The sequence below is a fragment of the Larus michahellis genome, chromosome W (genome assembly GCF_964199755.1).
Source record: "Larus michahellis chromosome W, bLarMic1.1, whole genome shotgun sequence".
NCBI classification, from domain to species: domain Eukaryota; kingdom Metazoa; phylum Chordata; class Aves; order Charadriiformes; family Laridae; genus Larus; species Larus michahellis.
Genome location: NC_133929.1, coordinates 9,783,799 through 9,799,537, shown reverse-complemented (window position 1 = coordinate 9,799,537; position 15,739 = coordinate 9,783,799). Strand labels below are relative to the sequence as shown.

General features: G+C 55.8%; 2 protein-coding genes across 2 annotated transcripts; both read left to right on the top strand.

Annotated features, from left to right (window-relative positions):
* Positions 1 to 2,774: 2,774 nt before the first annotated feature.
* LOC141735640 (adenosine 5'-monophosphoramidase HINT1-like) lies at positions 2,775 to 5,194 on the top strand (the record flags this gene model as incomplete). The annotated part of the gene is given in 4 exon segments (XM_074568691.1): positions 2,775 to 2,870; positions 2,872 to 2,901; positions 3,941 to 4,045; positions 4,856 to 5,194. Coding segments are annotated over 4 exon segments (396 nt in total), but the record flags the coding sequence as incomplete, so codon positions are not given.
* A 4,705-nt stretch (positions 5,195 to 9,899) lies between these two features.
* LOC141735639 (adenosine 5'-monophosphoramidase HINT1-like) lies at positions 9,900 to 12,307 on the top strand (the record flags this gene model as incomplete). Its single annotated transcript, XM_074568690.1, is given in 4 exon segments — positions 9,900 to 9,995; positions 9,997 to 10,026; positions 11,054 to 11,158; positions 11,969 to 12,307. Coding segments are annotated over 4 exon segments (396 nt in total), but the record flags the coding sequence as incomplete, so codon positions are not given.
* Between the last annotated feature and the right edge of the window lie 3,432 nt (positions 12,308 to 15,739).

Below are 15,739 nucleotides of genomic sequence, written 5' to 3'. Positions count from 1 at the left end.
TCCAGAAAGGCGACACGGTCGGCAGCCCAACTGAAGTGCCTCTATACCACTGCGCGCAGCACAGGTAACAAACAGGAGGAGTTGGAAGCCCCTGTGCAGAAGGAGCAGAAGGGAGCTGGCAGCTCTTTCAGGACGTTTTTTCTTCGAGCACAAGAGCTCTCGATTCCCACGCGTAAGAAATGGGAAAATAGAAATTTGTCTACCTAGACTTTAGTAAAGCCTTTGACACCGTTTCCCACAGCGTTCTCCTGGAGAAACTGGCTGCTCGTGGCTTGGACGGGCGTACTCTTTGCTGGGTAAAGAACTGGCTGGAGGGCCGGGCCCAGAGAGTTGTGGTGAATGGAGTTAAATCCAGTTGGCGGCCGGTCACAAGTGGTGTTCCCCAGGGCTCAGTACCGGGGCCGGTTCTGTTTAATATCTTTCTCAACGACCTGGACGAGGGGATCGAGTGCACCCTCACTCAGTAAGTTTGCAGCCGACACCAAGTTGGGCGGGAGCGTCGATCTGCTTGAGGGTAGGATGGCTCTACAGAGGGATCTGGACAGGCTGGATCGATGGGCCGAGGCCGATGGTATGAGGTTCAACAAGGCCAAGTGCCGGGTCCTGCACTTGGGTCACAACAACCCCGTGCAACGCTACAGGCTTGGGGAAGAGTGGCTGGAAAGCTGCCCGGCAGAAAAGAGCCTGGGGGTATTGGTAGACAGCCGTCTGAATGTGAGCCAGCAGTGTGCCCAGGTGGCCAAGGCGGCCAACAGCATCCTGGCCAGTATCAGGAATAGCGTGGCGAGCAGGACTGGGGAAGCGACTGTCCCCCTGTACTCAGCACCGCTGAGGCCGCACCTCGAATACTGTGTTCAGTTTTGGGCCTCTCACTACAAGACAGACACGGAGGTGCTGGAGCGTGTCCGGAGAAGGGCAACGGAGCTGGTGAGGGGTCTGGAGCACAAGGCTTATGAGGAGCGGCTGAGGGAACTGGGGTGGCTTAGCCTGGAGTAAAGGAGGCTGAGGGGAGACCTTATCGCTCTCTACAACTACCGGAAAGGAGGTTGTAGCGAGGCGGGGGTTGGTCTCTTCTCCCAAGTAACAGGCGATAGGACGAGAGGAAACGGCCTCGAGTTGCGCCAGGGGAGGTTTAGGACGGATATTAGGAAAAATTTCTTCGCGGAAAGGGTTATCGAACGTTGGACCAGGCTGCCCAGGGAAGTGGTTGAATCACCATCCCTGGAGGTATTTAAAAGATGGGTAGACGCGGCGCTTAGGGACGTGGTTTGGTGGTGGTTTTGGCAGCGTTAGGTTAATGGTTGGACTCGATGATCTTAAAGGTCCCTTCCGACCTAGACGATTCTATGAAATCAGGCAAGGAAGGCAGGAGCCCAGCATGGCTGAGTAAGGACCTTCTGGTCGAGCTGAAGCGCAAGGAGGAAATGCGTAGGCGGTGGAAGCAGAGACACGCATCCTGGGAAGAATATAGGGATGGGGTCGGGAAAGCTAAGGCGCAGCTGGAGCTGAGTTTGGCAAGGGATGTGAAGAAGAATCATAAGAAGGGCTTCTACAGGTGCGTTGGTCAGAAAAGGAAGACTAAAGAAAACGCACACCACCCCCACCCCCCTCCGATAGGTAAGACAGGAGAGCTAGCGCCAACCGACATGGAGAAGGCCGAGGCACTCAAGGATTTTTCTCCTCCGTTGTCGCCGGCAATCACTGTTCCCGCATCTCCCAAGTCCCTGAACCTCAAGGCAGGGACTGGGGGAACAAAGTCCCTCCCATCGTAGGAAAGGATCCGGTTCGAGACCACCTGAGGAACCTGAACATACGCAAGTCCTGCACTGGGGAGGAACAACCCCATGCACCAGTAGATGCTGGAGGCCGACTGGCTGGAGAGCAGCTTTGCTGACGTGGGGGGCTCCTGGTGGACATCAAGTTGAACGTGAGCCGACAACGTGCCCTTGCCGCAAAGGCGGCTAAGGATATCCTTAGCCCGCTACAGAGGAAAGCAGGGTTTATACATGTTACAATACAGTTGTGTAGACCAATCAAATTGCTCACTATCCCCGGGGGTGCAGGGCACCAGAGACCACCCTTGGGCAGCTTTGGGGGCACTGCCTGTTTTTCTACGAGCCTCCTACCCAGCTTAGCGCAAATCCTATCTCGATCTGCGCCCCCCCCCCACACCCACACCCACAGCCCTCGAGCCACCAGTGCTGAAGACACGCTTTGTATTGTATTTTCTCCCAGGAGGCGCGCAGCTTAGAAACGTCTGCAATCCAAGCGGGGCTTGCAGGGAACAATTGAGAGCAACTTCTGTCGGTTCTGGGGAGTGTTCTGAAAAGTTAAGGCCTGCCCTGCCCTGGCAAAAGCAGTCCTTTGACTGGAGGGAGCAGCACCAAAAAGCCACAAGCACGTTTGGGGTGGAGTTGACGCGGTAATAAATAACAGTCAATAGTACTTGTAGCTACAACAGCCTCTTCTGAGACCTCGTCGCCCGCCCACAGGGTCGCAGCACTACACGGCACGGATCCCTCCGCGGACTGGCCCAACGTCTTCTCCCTCCGCCCCCAGGTCGGATCCCTCCGCGCCCCGAGGGCACGCAAACTCCCTGAGCCCCGCTAAGCACCAGGTCGACGAGGGCGGACCCGCCGGGGGGCCGGGGACAAGCGAAAACGACAGACGAGACAGCCAATCGAGACGCGGGATCGGCCGGCGGCCATCTGGCGGCCCAATGGGCGCCGCGGAGGGCCTGGCCGAGTGGAGGAAGCGCGGGGGCGACAAGGGGCGTTGTCGTGGCCGACGAGCTTATTGGGGCGCGGGCCGCCCGGCCTGGTGCCGCCGCCACCCGCAGTGTTTTCGGGAAGATCATCGGCAAGGCGCTTCCCCGCCAACGTCGCCTACGAGGACGAGGAGGTAGCCGCGGCTTTGCTCTGAGCGCGGTTCCTCCTCCCTCCCCCCGTCCCCCCCTCCCCCCGCGCTCGCAGGCACCCTGAGCCGAGGACCCGTTGCGCGGTGCCCGGGAGCGCGGCAGGGCGGGTGGCGGCCTTGCTGCGGGCGGGCGGGCGGGCGGGCGGGCGGTGGAGGGACGGGGCCTCTCTGGGTTGTGGCGCTCTCTACTGCGCGATCCCTATAACATCGCGCTTCTTCGGTGCGGCCCCCCCGCCCCCGGCTGCCGCGGCGCGTACTGGGTTGCTGGTGCTGGCCGGCTCGCCTCGGTTCCCAGCCCCGCCGTGTCGCGTGCGCGCGTGCGTAGAGGAGGGCCTCTGACGGTAAGGCACTTGGTGGCAGCCGCAGACGTTTGCCGCGTGATATCCCTTTGGCACTGCAAGTCGTGCAAAGTTTGCTGCCGAGGGATGCGAGTGGTCCTACCTCGTGTAGGACGACAGTCTTGAAACCTTAGATTAAGCGCACGCAGTCAGTCTCCTCGGGGATTCCAGGCGTATGTATGTAAACGGTGAACGTCTGAGTGGTGACCGTAATGAGTTAGTTCTGCGTAGGAGAAACGCAGGTCTTGATGTGCCTCCTAATAGCACTGTAGAGATTTCGCAGCTCTGCTGTGCTAGGCTTTGGTTCTGCGCCCCCAAACTGGATTGTTACAGCTTTTCTTATTTTTCTTTACCAAAAAAGTAAATCCAGAAACTCGTCATCCTTAGGAAACGATCGACCCGAATTAAAACGTACTGGAGGTCGCTAGTCTGAAGTACTGGCCTGCCTCCTTGCCCCCATCACCTTGCATGCTGAATCCCACTTCTGGAGGGGGCTCTGTAAAGACGTTGTATTTTTTTGTACAGAAAGCATTAATATCGCGTAAGAAAAATCAACGTTTCGGCTTGCGTTTGGGGTATCCGGTAGTCTGCTTCTGTAGGAGTTCAGTGGGGCATATTGATTTGCTTAAGCTATTATTACCTTTCTCTGAAGCCAATGATGTTTTAACTGTTTACTCTTCCTCCAGCGCCTTGCGTTCCGTGATCTTTCACCCCAAGCTCCGATGCTTTTCCTAGCCATGCCTAAGGAGGCAATTATGAGGTTATGCGAAGCAGAAGATCCTGGTGAATGTGTAAGTACTGTGGAAGCTTTCTGTACGCTAAACTGTACCTGTCGTTAGTTCCTAATTTAGTAGACTCTTTCCCATCCCCCCTTTTCCCCTTGATAGGGCACGGTAGGCTGGTTTGGGTTTTCTGGCGCTATAATCTTTTCTCTCTGGCTTGTAATGGAGCTGAGCTTTTTGACTGAAAGTAGCGATATAAAGCAATGCTCATCCCTGGGTACGTACTCCTGGTGCAAAATGCAGTGTTGTTTTGGAGCGCAGGGTGATGCCTACTGTCACGGTTTAGAGCAAGAGGAGGAGTAGTACTTCTTCTAATACGGAGAAGAGGGCTTGGGGTTTTTGGCAGGTCGGGGGTGAGGAAGGGCAAAGCTGGTCGAGAGGTGCTGGATGCTTCGCTTTTGGCTATAAAAGTCAAGTTCAGAGACTTTGTAAACCCACGCAAAAGGCAGCCTGAAGCTTATTTTCCACCCGAGTTGCGTATGTTGCCTGAAGAGATAACGGGGGGCTTTAACCCGGAGACAAACTTAGCTTCTGTGGCTGTTTTGTAGTCCGTTACTGTCTAGCTTGAAAACAATTGCGTAGCCCTCTTTCTTCCCCCCCCCTACAGTGTGTGTAATCGGTCTTTGTAGCTTTGCTTGGGAAATGCCGGTTGCAGGCGGACAGACAGTAATTTGAAGCGCAGTGGTTGAATTGCTAGGAGTTGGCTAACTGGTTTCTCTGGGTGCTTCTCTGCTCTCATTCCTCCCCTCTTTGCCCTCTCCCCTTCTTGTGTGTGGCTTTTTATTTTACTTATTTATGGTTTTGTACTTCCTTCTCCAGCTTCTTGGGCATTTAATGATTGTTGGCAAGCAGCGTGCTGCTCACCTGGGCCTGACCGATGGATTCCGGATGGTTGCGGATGAAGGGCCCGAGGGTGGGCAGCCTGTCTGTCACGTACATCTACGTATTCTGGGTGGCCGTCAGTTGGGCTGGCCGCCTGGCTGAGATTTTTGCACCACAAGAGCTGCTGCACGTGTACAAATCGCCGCTGAATGGATTTCGTCTGTTGCCCGTCGATCTAGGCACTGTTGATGTCGAATGTTTTGTGCCGCGTGTCTGTGGAAGGTAATAAAAGCTGTGAGCAGCAGTTGCACAATAAAGATTTAGCATGGGGATCTCACCTCCGTCTTGTGCGTCTTACTGAGGGAAATAGTTCCGCAAGTTAAAACGGCGTCTCCCCGGAGTGTAAGTACGTGGACTGGGTCGGTCTGTTAACAGTGTTCTATAGATAGATAGTGATTTGGCCAGTCATTTGAAGCGTGATGCTGGGACGGCTTAGCAGTCTCCTGCGTCCTGTAGGAAGCAGACTCTTGGCTCTTTGGAAGCGGTACGCAAATGTACGTAAAGCCAGTGTAGGCGGCTGCTGCTGCAACACCTTTAGAAAATACTGTATGCGACGCTACAGGCATGCCATACAAGGGTGCTTTTGTGGGAAAGCCTCCGTCCTCTTCTTTGTAGCCGCCCTTTAAGTACTGGCAGACTGCGATGAGGTTCCCTCCCCCGCGAGCCTTCTCTTCTGCAAGGGAGAAGAGACCCAACTCCTTCAGCCTTTCCTCCTAGGGCAGGTTCTCCAGCCCTTTGGTCATCTTTGCGGCCCTCCTTGGGACCTTCCCCAGTCGGTCTGCGTCTCTTTTTTGAATTGTGGGGACCAGAACTGGACACGGCGCTCCAGGTGCGGCCTGCGGGGGTAGCCTGTGTGAGAAGAGGCCAGGGTCTGCCCTGTGCTGGACGCAGCTGGTGCCAGCCAGCTAGGCACTGGACTTGCCGCAGGCCAAAGCTGAGCGGCTCGGCGAAGCCGGGGGCGCCCCTGGGAAAACCTATTGAAGAAAGGGCAAAGCGCTGTCCGGGGCAGGTATTTCCCTGCTGCCTGTGGGTCTGGCCGGTGGATGTTTCCTGAAGGAACTTTTTCATCCTATTTTCTCCCCCTGTCCTGTTGAGGAGGGGCAGTGAGAGAGCGGCTGGGCGGGCCCCTGACAGCCGGCCGAGGTCAATCCATCACAAAGCCTAAAGGGCAGATTCCTCCATGTAGAAGTGTTGAAGGGGGTTGGTGCTTTAAGGAACGATAGTGACTGGGGTTTTGGAGACAGGACGTTTTGGAGACAGGAAAGTCGGGAAATCGCTGGGGATCCAGTTGCTTCGAGGGGGGGAAATTTCAAGAGAAAAAGCCTTCTTTCTGAGCAATAAGAGGCTCTTGTGAGCAGAGGGCTCTAGTCTCCCTTTGTTCTCACTTGGTAATGAAAGAGACAAGGCACCGGAACTCCTGCGTGCGAAGGGATGAAAATGTGCGGAGCCTGTTGGATGCTCTTTGTGTGCGCGTGTTGGAAACCCAGGAACAGCTATAAGGAGGTGGGTGTGAGCTTGGTTAACTTGGCCAAGCCAACCACGCAAAGCTGACCCAACCTCCCGCCCGCATCAGAACCAGTGCCACCAGAAAAGCGCGTAAGGTGTTAGCAATTGGAGATCCCCTACTGAGAGGCACCGACGCACCCGTTTGCCGTCCAGACGATTTCTCTCGAGAAGTCTGCTGCCTACCAGGGGCTCGCATCCGTGGCGTCGCCGAGAGGCTGCCGAGCCTGGTGATCCCTGCAGGTTATCATGTGCTCCTACTATTCCGCGTAGGGTCTGACGAGGCAACTTAGAACCCTCCAAAGAGACTTTATGTCCCTCGGAGCAATGTTAAAAGGATCAGGAGCACAGGTGGTGGTCTCCTCTCTCCTCCCAGTCAGAGGGAGGGGTCCAGGAAGGAGGAGACGAATTGAACAGGTGAATGCCTGGCTGCGTAGCTGGTGCCATACGCGAGGTTTTGGCTTCTGTGATCACGGGTGTACCTTTGAGAAGACGGGCCTGTTGGGAGCTGATGGGATTCGCCTGACCAAGCGGGGCAAGAGGGTCTTTGCCAACAAGCTGGCCGGACTTACAAGGAGGGCTTTAAACTAGGCTCAGCGGGGGAAGGGGATGGAGTTCTGAGCAACAGAGAAGAGCCAGGGGCTGCTGATGCGTTAGGAACCAACAGGGGAACCCCTGAGAAATGCCGCAAAGGACTTGGGGCTTGATCCTCCAGAAAGGCGACACGGTCGGCAGCCCAACTGAAGTGCCTCTATACCACTGCGCGCAGCACAGGTAACAAACAGGAGGAGTTGGAAGCCCCTGTGCAGAAGGAGCAGAAGGGAGCTGGCAGCTCTTTCAGGACGTTTTTTCTTCGAGCACAAGAGCTCTCGATTCCCACGCGTAAGAAATGGGAAAATAGAAATTTGTCTACCTAGACTTTAGTAAAGCCTTTGACACCGTTTCCCACAGCGTTCTCCTGGAGAAACTGGCTGCTCGTGGCTTGGACGGGCGTACTCTTTGCTGGGTAAAGAACTGGCTGGAGGGCCGGGCCCAGAGAGTTGTGGTGAATGGAGTTAAATCCAGTTGGCGGCCGGTCACAAGTGGTGTTCCCCAGGGCTCAGTACCGGGGCCGGTTCTGTTTAATATCTTTCTCAACGACCTGGACGAGGGGATCGAGTGCACCCTCACTCAGTAAGTTTGCAGCCGACACCAAGTTGGGCAGGAGCGTCGATCTGCTTGAGGGTAGGATGGCTCTACAGAGGGATCTGGACAGGCTGGATCGATGGGCCGAGGCCGATGGTATGAGGTTCAACAAGGCCAAGTGCCGGGTCCTGCACTTGGGTCACAACAACCCCGTGCAACGCTACAGGCTTGGGGAAGAGTGGCTGGAAAGCTGCCCGGCAGAAAAGAGCCTGGGGGTATTGGTAGACAGCCGTCTGAATGTGAGCCAGCAGTGTGCCCAGGTGGCCAAGGCGGCCAACAGCATCCTGGCCAGTATCAGGAATAGCGTGGCGAGCAGGACTGGGGAAGCGACTGTCCCCCTGTACTCAGCACCGCTGAGGCCGCACCTCGAATACTGTGTTCAGTTTTGGGCCTCTCACTACAAGACAGACACGGAGGTGCTGGAGCGTGTCCGGAGAAGGGCAACGGAGCTGGTGAGGGGTCTGGAGCACAAGGCTTATGAGGAGCGGCTGAGGGAACTGGGGTGGCTTAGCCTGGAGTAAAGGAGGCTGAGGGGAGACCTTATCGCTCTCTACAACTACCGGAAAGGAGGTTGTAGCGAGGCGGGGGTTGGTCTCTTCTCCCAAGTAACAGGCGATAGGACGAGAGGAAACGGCCTCGAGTTGCGCCAGGGGAGGTTTAGGACGGATATTAGGAAAAATTTCTTCGCGGAAAGGGTTATCGAACGTTGGACCAGGCTGCCCAGGGAAGTGGTTGAATCACCATCCCTGGAGGTATTTAAAAGATGGGTAGACGCGGCGCTTAGGGACGTGGTTTGGTGGTGGTTTTGGCAGCGTTAGGTTAATGGTTGGACTCGATGATCTTAAAGGTCCCTTCCGACCTAGACGATTCTATGAAATCAGGCAAGGAAGGCAGGAGCCCAGCATGGCTGAGTAAGGACCTTCTGGTCGAGCTGAAGCGCAAGGAGGAAATGCGTAGGCGGTGGAAGCAGAGACACGCATCCTGGGAAGAATATAGGGATGGGGTCGGGAAAGCTAAGGCGCAGCTGGAGCTGAGTTTGGCAAGGGATGTGAAGAAGAATCATAAGAAGGGCTTCTACAGGTGCGTTGGTCAGAAAAGGAAGACTAAAGAAAACGCACACCACCCCCACCCCCCTCCGATAGGTAAGACAGGAGAGCTAGCGCCAACCGACATGGAGAAGGCTGAGGCACTCAAGGATTTTTCTCCTCCGTTGTCGCCGGCAATCACTGTTCCCGCATCTCTCAAGTCCCTGAACCTCAAGGCAGGGACTGGGGGAACAAAGTCCCTCCCATCGTAGGAAAGGATCCGGTTCGAGACCACCTGAGGAACCTGAACATACGCAAGTCCTGCACTGGGGAGGAACAACCCCATGCACCAGTAGATGCTGGAGGCCGACTGGCTGGAGAGCAGCTTTGCTGACGTGGGGGGCTCCTGGTGGACATCAAGTTGAACGTGAGCCGACAACGTGCCCTTGCCGCAAAGGCGGCTAAGGATATCCTTAGCCCGCTACAGAGGAAAGCAGGGTTTATACATGTTACAATACAGTTGTGTAGACCAATCAAATTGCTCACTATCCCCGGGGGTGCAGGGCACCAGAGACCACCCTTGGGCAGCTTTGGGGGCACTGCCTGTTTTTCTACGAGCCTCCTACCCAGCTTAGCGCAAATCCTATCTCGATCTGCGCCCCCCCCCCACACCCACAGCCCTCGAGCCACCAGTGCTGAAGACACGCTTTGTATTGTATTTTCTCCCAGGAGGCGCGCAGCTTAGAAACGTCTGCAATCCAAGCGGGGCTTGCAGGGAACAATTGAGAGCAACTTCTGTCGGTTCTGGGGAGTGTTCTGAAAAGTTAAGGCCTGCCCTGCCCTGGCAAAAGCAGTCCTTTGACTGGAGGGAGCAGCACCAAAAAGCCACAAGCACGTTTGGGGTGGAGTTGACGCGGTAATAAATAACAGTCAATAGTACTTGTAGCTACAACAGCCTCTTCTGAGACCTCGTCGCCCGCCCACAGGGTCGCAGCACTACACGGCACGGATCCCTCCGCGGACTGGCCCAACGTCTTCTCCCTCCGCCCCCAGGTCGGATCCCTCCGCGCCCCGAGGGCACGCAAACTCCCTGAGCCCCGCTAAGCACCAGGTCGACGAGGGCGGACCCGCCGGGGGGCCGGGGACAAGCGAAAACGACAGACGAGACAGCCAATCGAGACGCGGGATCGGCCGGCGGCCATCTGGCGGCCCAATGGGCGCCGCGGAGGGCCTGGCCGAGTGGAGGAAGCGCGGGGGCGACAAGGGGCGTTGTCGTGGCCGACGAGCTTATTGGGGCGCGGGCCGCCCGGCCTGGTGCCGCCGCCACCCGCAGTGTTTTCGGGAAGATCATCGGCAAGGCGCTTCCCCGCCAACGTCGCCTACGAGGACGAGGAGGTAGCCGCGGCTTTGCTCTGAGCGCGGTTCCTCCTCCCTCCCCCCGTCCCCCCCTCCCCCCGCGCTCGCAGGCACCCTGAGCCGAGGACCCGTTGCGCGGTGCCCGGGAGCGCGGCAGGGCGGGTGGCGGCCTTGCTGCGGGCGGGCGGGCGGTGGAGGGACGGGGCCTCTCTGGGTTGTGGCGCTCTCTACTGCGCGATCCCTATAACATCGCGCTTCTTCGGTGCGGCCCCCCCGCCCCCGGCTGCCGCGGCGCGTACTGGGTTGCTGGTGCTGGCCGGCTCGCCTCGGTTCCCAGCCCCGCCGTGTCGCGTGCGCGCGTGCGTAGAGGAGGGCCTCTGACGGTAAGGCACTTGGTGGCAGCCGCAGACGTTTGCCGCGTGATATCCCTTTGGCACTGCAAGTCGTGCAAAGTTTGCTGCCGAGGGATGCGAGTGGTCCTACCTCGTGTAGGACGACAGTCTTGAAACCTTAGATTAAGCGCACGCAGTCAGTCTCCTCGGGGATTCCAGGCGTATGTATGTAAACGGTGAACGTCTGAGTGGTGACCGTAATGAGTTAGTTCTGCGTAGGAGAAACGCAGGTCTTGATGTGCCTCCTAATAGCACTGTAGAGATTTCGCAGCTCTGCTGTGCTAGGCTTTGGTTCTGCGCCCCCAAACTGGATTGTTACAGCTTTTCTTATTTTTCTTTACCAAAAAAGTAAATCCAGAAACTCGTCATCCTTAGGAAACGATCGACCCGAATTAAAACGTACTGGAGGTCGCTAGTCTGAAGTACTGGCCTGCCTCCTTGCCCCCATCACCTTGCATGCTGAATCCCACTTCTGGAGGGGGCTCTGTAAAGACGTTGTATTTTTTTGTACAGAAAGCATTAATATCGCGTAAGAAAAATCAACGTTTCGGCTTGCGTTTGGGGTATCCGGTAGTCTGCTTCTGTAGGAGTTCAGTGGGGCATATTGATTTGCTTAAGCTATTATTACCTTTCTCTGAAGCCAATGATGTTTTAACTGTTTACTCTTCCTCCAGCGCCTTGCGTTCCGTGATCTTTCACCCCAAGCTCCGATGCTTTTCCTAGCCATGCCTAAGGAGGCAATTATGAGGTTATGCGAAGCAGAAGATCCTGGTGAATGTGTAAGTACTGTGGAAGCTTTCTGTACGCTAAACTGTACCTGTCGTTAGTTCCTAATTTAGTAGACTCTTTCCCATCCCCCCTTTTCCCCTTGATAGGGCACGGTAGGCTGGTTTGGGTTTTCTGGCGCTATAATCTTTTCTCTCTGGCTTGTAATGGAGCTGAGCTTTTTGACTGAAAGTAGCGATATAAAGCAATGCTCATCCCTGGGTACGTACTCCTGGTGCAAAATGCAGTGTTGTTTTGGAGCGCAGGGTGATGCCTACTGTCACGGTTTAGAGCAAGAGGAGGAGTAGTACTTCTTCTAATACGGAGAAGAGGGCTTGGGGTTTTTGGCAGGTCGGGGGTGAGGAAGGGCAAAGCTGGTCGAGAGGTGCTGGATGCTTCGCTTTTGGCTATAAAAGTCAAGTTCAGAGACTTTGTAAACCCACGCAAAAGGCAGCCTGAAGCTTATTTTCCACCCGAGTTGCGTATGTTGCCTGAAGAGATAACGGGGGGCTTTAACCCGGAGACAAACTTAGCTTCTGTGGCTGTTTTGTAGTCCGTTACTGTCTAGCTTGAAAACAATTGCGTAGCCCTCTTTCTTCCCCCCCCCTACAGTGTGTGTAATCGGTCTTTGTAGCTTTGCTTGGGAAATGCCGGTTGCAGGCGGACAGACAGTAATTTGAAGCGCAGTGGTTGAATTGCTAGGAGTTGGCTAACTGGTTTCTCTGGGTGCTTCTCTGCTCTCATTCCTCCCCTCTTTGCCCTCTCCCCTTCTTGTGTGTGGCTTTTTATTTTACTTATTTATGGTTTTGTACTTCCTTCTCCAGCTTCTTGGGCATTTAATGATTGTTGGCAAGCAGCGTGCTGCTCACCTGGGCCTGACCGATGGATTCCGGATGGTTGCGGATGAAGGGCCCGAGGGTGGGCAGCCTGTCTGTCACGTACATCTACGTATTCTGGGTGGCCGTCAGTTGGGCTGGCCGCCTGGCTGAGATTTTTGCACCACAAGAGCTGCTGCACGTGTACAAATCGCCGCTGAATGGATTTCGTCTGTTGCCCGTCGATCTAGGCACTGTTGATGTCGAATGTTTTGTGCCGCGTGTCTGTGGAAGGTAATAAAAGCTGTGAGCAGCAGTTGCACAATAAAGATTTAGCATGGGGATCTCACCTCCGTCTTGTGCGTCTTACTGAGGGAAATAGTTCCGCAAGTTAAAACGGCGTCTCCCCGGAGTGTAAGTACGTGGACTGGGTCGGTCTGTTAACAGTGTTCTATAGATAGATAGTGATTTGGCCAGTCATTTGAAGCGTGATGCTGGGACGGCTTAGCAGTCTCCTGCGTCCTGTAGGAAGCAGACTCTTGGCTCTTTGGAAGCGGTACGCAAATGTACGTAAAGCCAGTGTAGGCGGCTGCTGCTGCAACACCTTTAGAAAATACTGTATGCGACGCTACAGGCATGCCATACAAGGGTGCTTTTGTGGGAAAGCCTCCGTCCTCTTCTTTGTAGCCGCCCTTTAAGTACTGGCAGACTGCGATGAGGTTCCCTCCCCCGCGAGCCTTCTCTTCTGCAAGGGAGAAGAGACCCAACTCCTTCAGCCTTTCCTCCTAGGGCAGGTTCTCCAGCCCTTTGGTCATCTTTGCGGCCCTCCTTGGGACCTTCCCCAGTCGGTCTGCGTCTCTTTTTTGAATTGTGGGGACCAGAACTGGACACGGCGCTCCAGGTGCGGCCTGCGGGGGTAGCCTGTGTGAGAAGAGGCCAGGGTCTGCCCTGTGCTGGACGCAGCTGGTGCCAGCCAGCTAGGCACTGGACTTGCCGCAGGCCAAAGCTGAGCGGCTCGGCGAAGCCGGGGGCGCCCCTGGGAAAACCTATTGAAGAAAGGGCAAAGCGCTGTCCGGGGCAGGTATTTCCCTGCTGCCTGTGGGTCTGGCCGGTGGATGTTTCCTGAAGGAACTTTTTCATCCTATTTTCTCCCCCTGTCCTGTTGAGGAGGGGCAGTGAGAGAGCGGCTGGGCGGGCCCCTGACAGCCGGCCGAGGTCAATCCATCACAAAGCCTAAAGGGCAGATTCCTCCATGTAGAAGTGTTGAAGGGGGTTGGTGCTTTAAGGAACGATAGTGACTGGGGTTTTGGAGACAGGACGTTTTGGAGACAGGAAAGTCGGGAAATCGCTGGGGATCCAGTTGCTTCGAGGGGGGGAAATTTCAAGAGAAAAAGCCTTCTTTCTGAGCAATAAGAGGCTCTTGTGAGCAGAGGGCTCTAGTCTCCCTTTGTTCTCACTTGGTAATGAAAGAGACAAGGCACCGGAACTCCTGCGTGCGAAGGGATGAAAATGTGCGGAGCCTGTTGGATGCTCTTTGTGTGCGCGTGTTGGAAACCCAGGAACAGCTATAAGGAGGTGGGTGTGAGCTTGGTTAACTTGGCCAAGCCAACCACGCAAAGCTGACCCAACCTCCCGCCCGCATCAGAACCAGTGCCACCAGAAAAGCGCGTAAGGTGTTAGCAATTGGAGATCCCCTACTGAGAGGCACCGACGCACCCGTTTGCCGTCCAGACGATTTCTCTCGAGAAGTCTGCTGCCTACCAGGGGCTCGCATCCGTGGCGTCGCCGAGAGGCTGCCGAGCCTGGTGATCCCTGCAGGTTATCATGTGCTCCTACTATTCCGCGTAGGGTCTGACGAGGCAACTTAGAACCCTCCAAAGAGACTTTATGTCCCTCGGAGCAATGTTAAAAGGATCAGGAGCACAGGTGGTGGTCTCCTCTCTCCTCCCAGTCAGAGGGAGGGGTCCAGGAAGGAGGAGACGAATTGAACAGGTGAATGCCTGGCTGCGTAGCTGGTGCCATACGCGAGGTTTTGGCTTCTGTGATCACGGGTGTACCTTTGAGAAGACGGGCCTGTTGGGAGCTGATGGGATTCGCCTGACCAAGCGGGGCAAGAGGGTCTTTGCCAACAAGCTGGCCGGACTTACAAGGAGGGCTTTAAACTAGGCTCAGCGGGGGAAGGGGATGGAGTTCTGAGCAACAGAGAAGAGCCAGGGGCTGCTGATGCGTTAGGAACCAACAGGGGAACCCCTGAGAAATGCCGCAAAGGACTTGGGGCTTGATCCTCCAGAAAGGCGACACGGTCGGCAGCCCAACTGAAGTGCCTCTATACCACTGCGCGCAGCACAGGTAACAAACAGGAGGAGTTGGAAGCCCCTGTGCAGAAGGAGCAGAAGGGAGCTGGCAGCTCTTTCAGGACGTTTTTTCTTCGAGCACAAGAGCTCTCGATTCCCACGCGTAAGAAATGGGAAAATAGAAATTTGTCTACCTAGACTTTAGTAAAGCCTTTGACACCGTTTCCCACAGCGTTCTCCTGGAGAAACTGGCTGCTCGTGGCTTGGACGGGCGTACTCTTTGCTGGGTAAAGAACTGGCTGGAGGGCCGGGCCCAGAGAGTTGTGGTGAATGGAGTTAAATCCAGTTGGCGGCCGGTCACAAGTGGTGTTCCCCAGGGCTCAGTACCGGGGCCGGTTCTGTTTAATATCTTTCTCAACGACCTGGACGAGGGGATCGAGTGCACCCTCACTCAGTAAGTTTGCAGCCGACACCAAGTTGGGCAGGAGCGTCGATCTGCTTGAGGGTAGGATGGCTCTACAGAGGGATCTGGACAGGCTGGATCGATGGGCCGAGGCCGATGGTATGAGGTTCAACAAGGCCAAGTGCCGGGTCCTGCACTTGGGTCACAACAACCCCGTGCAACGCTACAGGCTTGGGGAAGAGTGGCTGGAAAGCTGCCCGGCAGAAAAGAGCCTGGGGGTATTGGTAGACAGCCGTCTGAATGTGAGCCAGCAGTGTGCCCAGGTGGCCAAGGCGGCCAACAGCATCCTGGCCAGTATCAGGAATAGCGTGGCGAGCAGGACTGGGGAAGCGACTGTCCCCCTGTACTCAGCACCGCTGAGGCCGCACCTCGAATACTGTGTTCAGTTTTGGGCCTCTCACTACAAGACAGACACGGAGGTGCTGGAGCGTGTCCGGAGAAGGGCAACGGAGCTGGTGAGGGGTCTGGAGCACAAGGCTTATGAGGAGCGGCTGAGGGAACTGGGGTGGCTTAGCCTGGAGTAAAGGAGGCTGAGGGGAGACCTTATCGCTCTCTACAACTACCGGAAAGGAGGTTGTAGCGAGGCGGGGGTTGGTCTCTTCTCCCAAGTAACAGGCGATAGGACGAGAGGAAACGGCCTCGAGTTGCGCCAGGGGAGGTTTAGGACGGATATTAGGAAAAATTTCTTCGCGGAAAGGGTTATCGAACGTTGGACCAGGCTGCCCAGGGAAGTGGTTGAATCACCATCCCTGGAGGTATTTAAAAGATGGGTAGACGCGGCGCTTAGGGACGTGGTTTGGTGGTGGTTTTGGCAGCGTTAGGTTAATGGTTGGACTCGATGATCTTAAAGGTCCCTTCCGACCTAGACGATTCTATGAAATCAGGCAAGGAAGGCAGGAGCCCAGCATGGCTGAGTAAGGACCTTCTGGTCGAGCTGAAGCGCAAGGAGGAAATGCGTAGGCGGTGGAAGCAGAGACACGCATCCTGGGAAGAATATAGGGATGGGGTCGGGAAAGCTAAGGC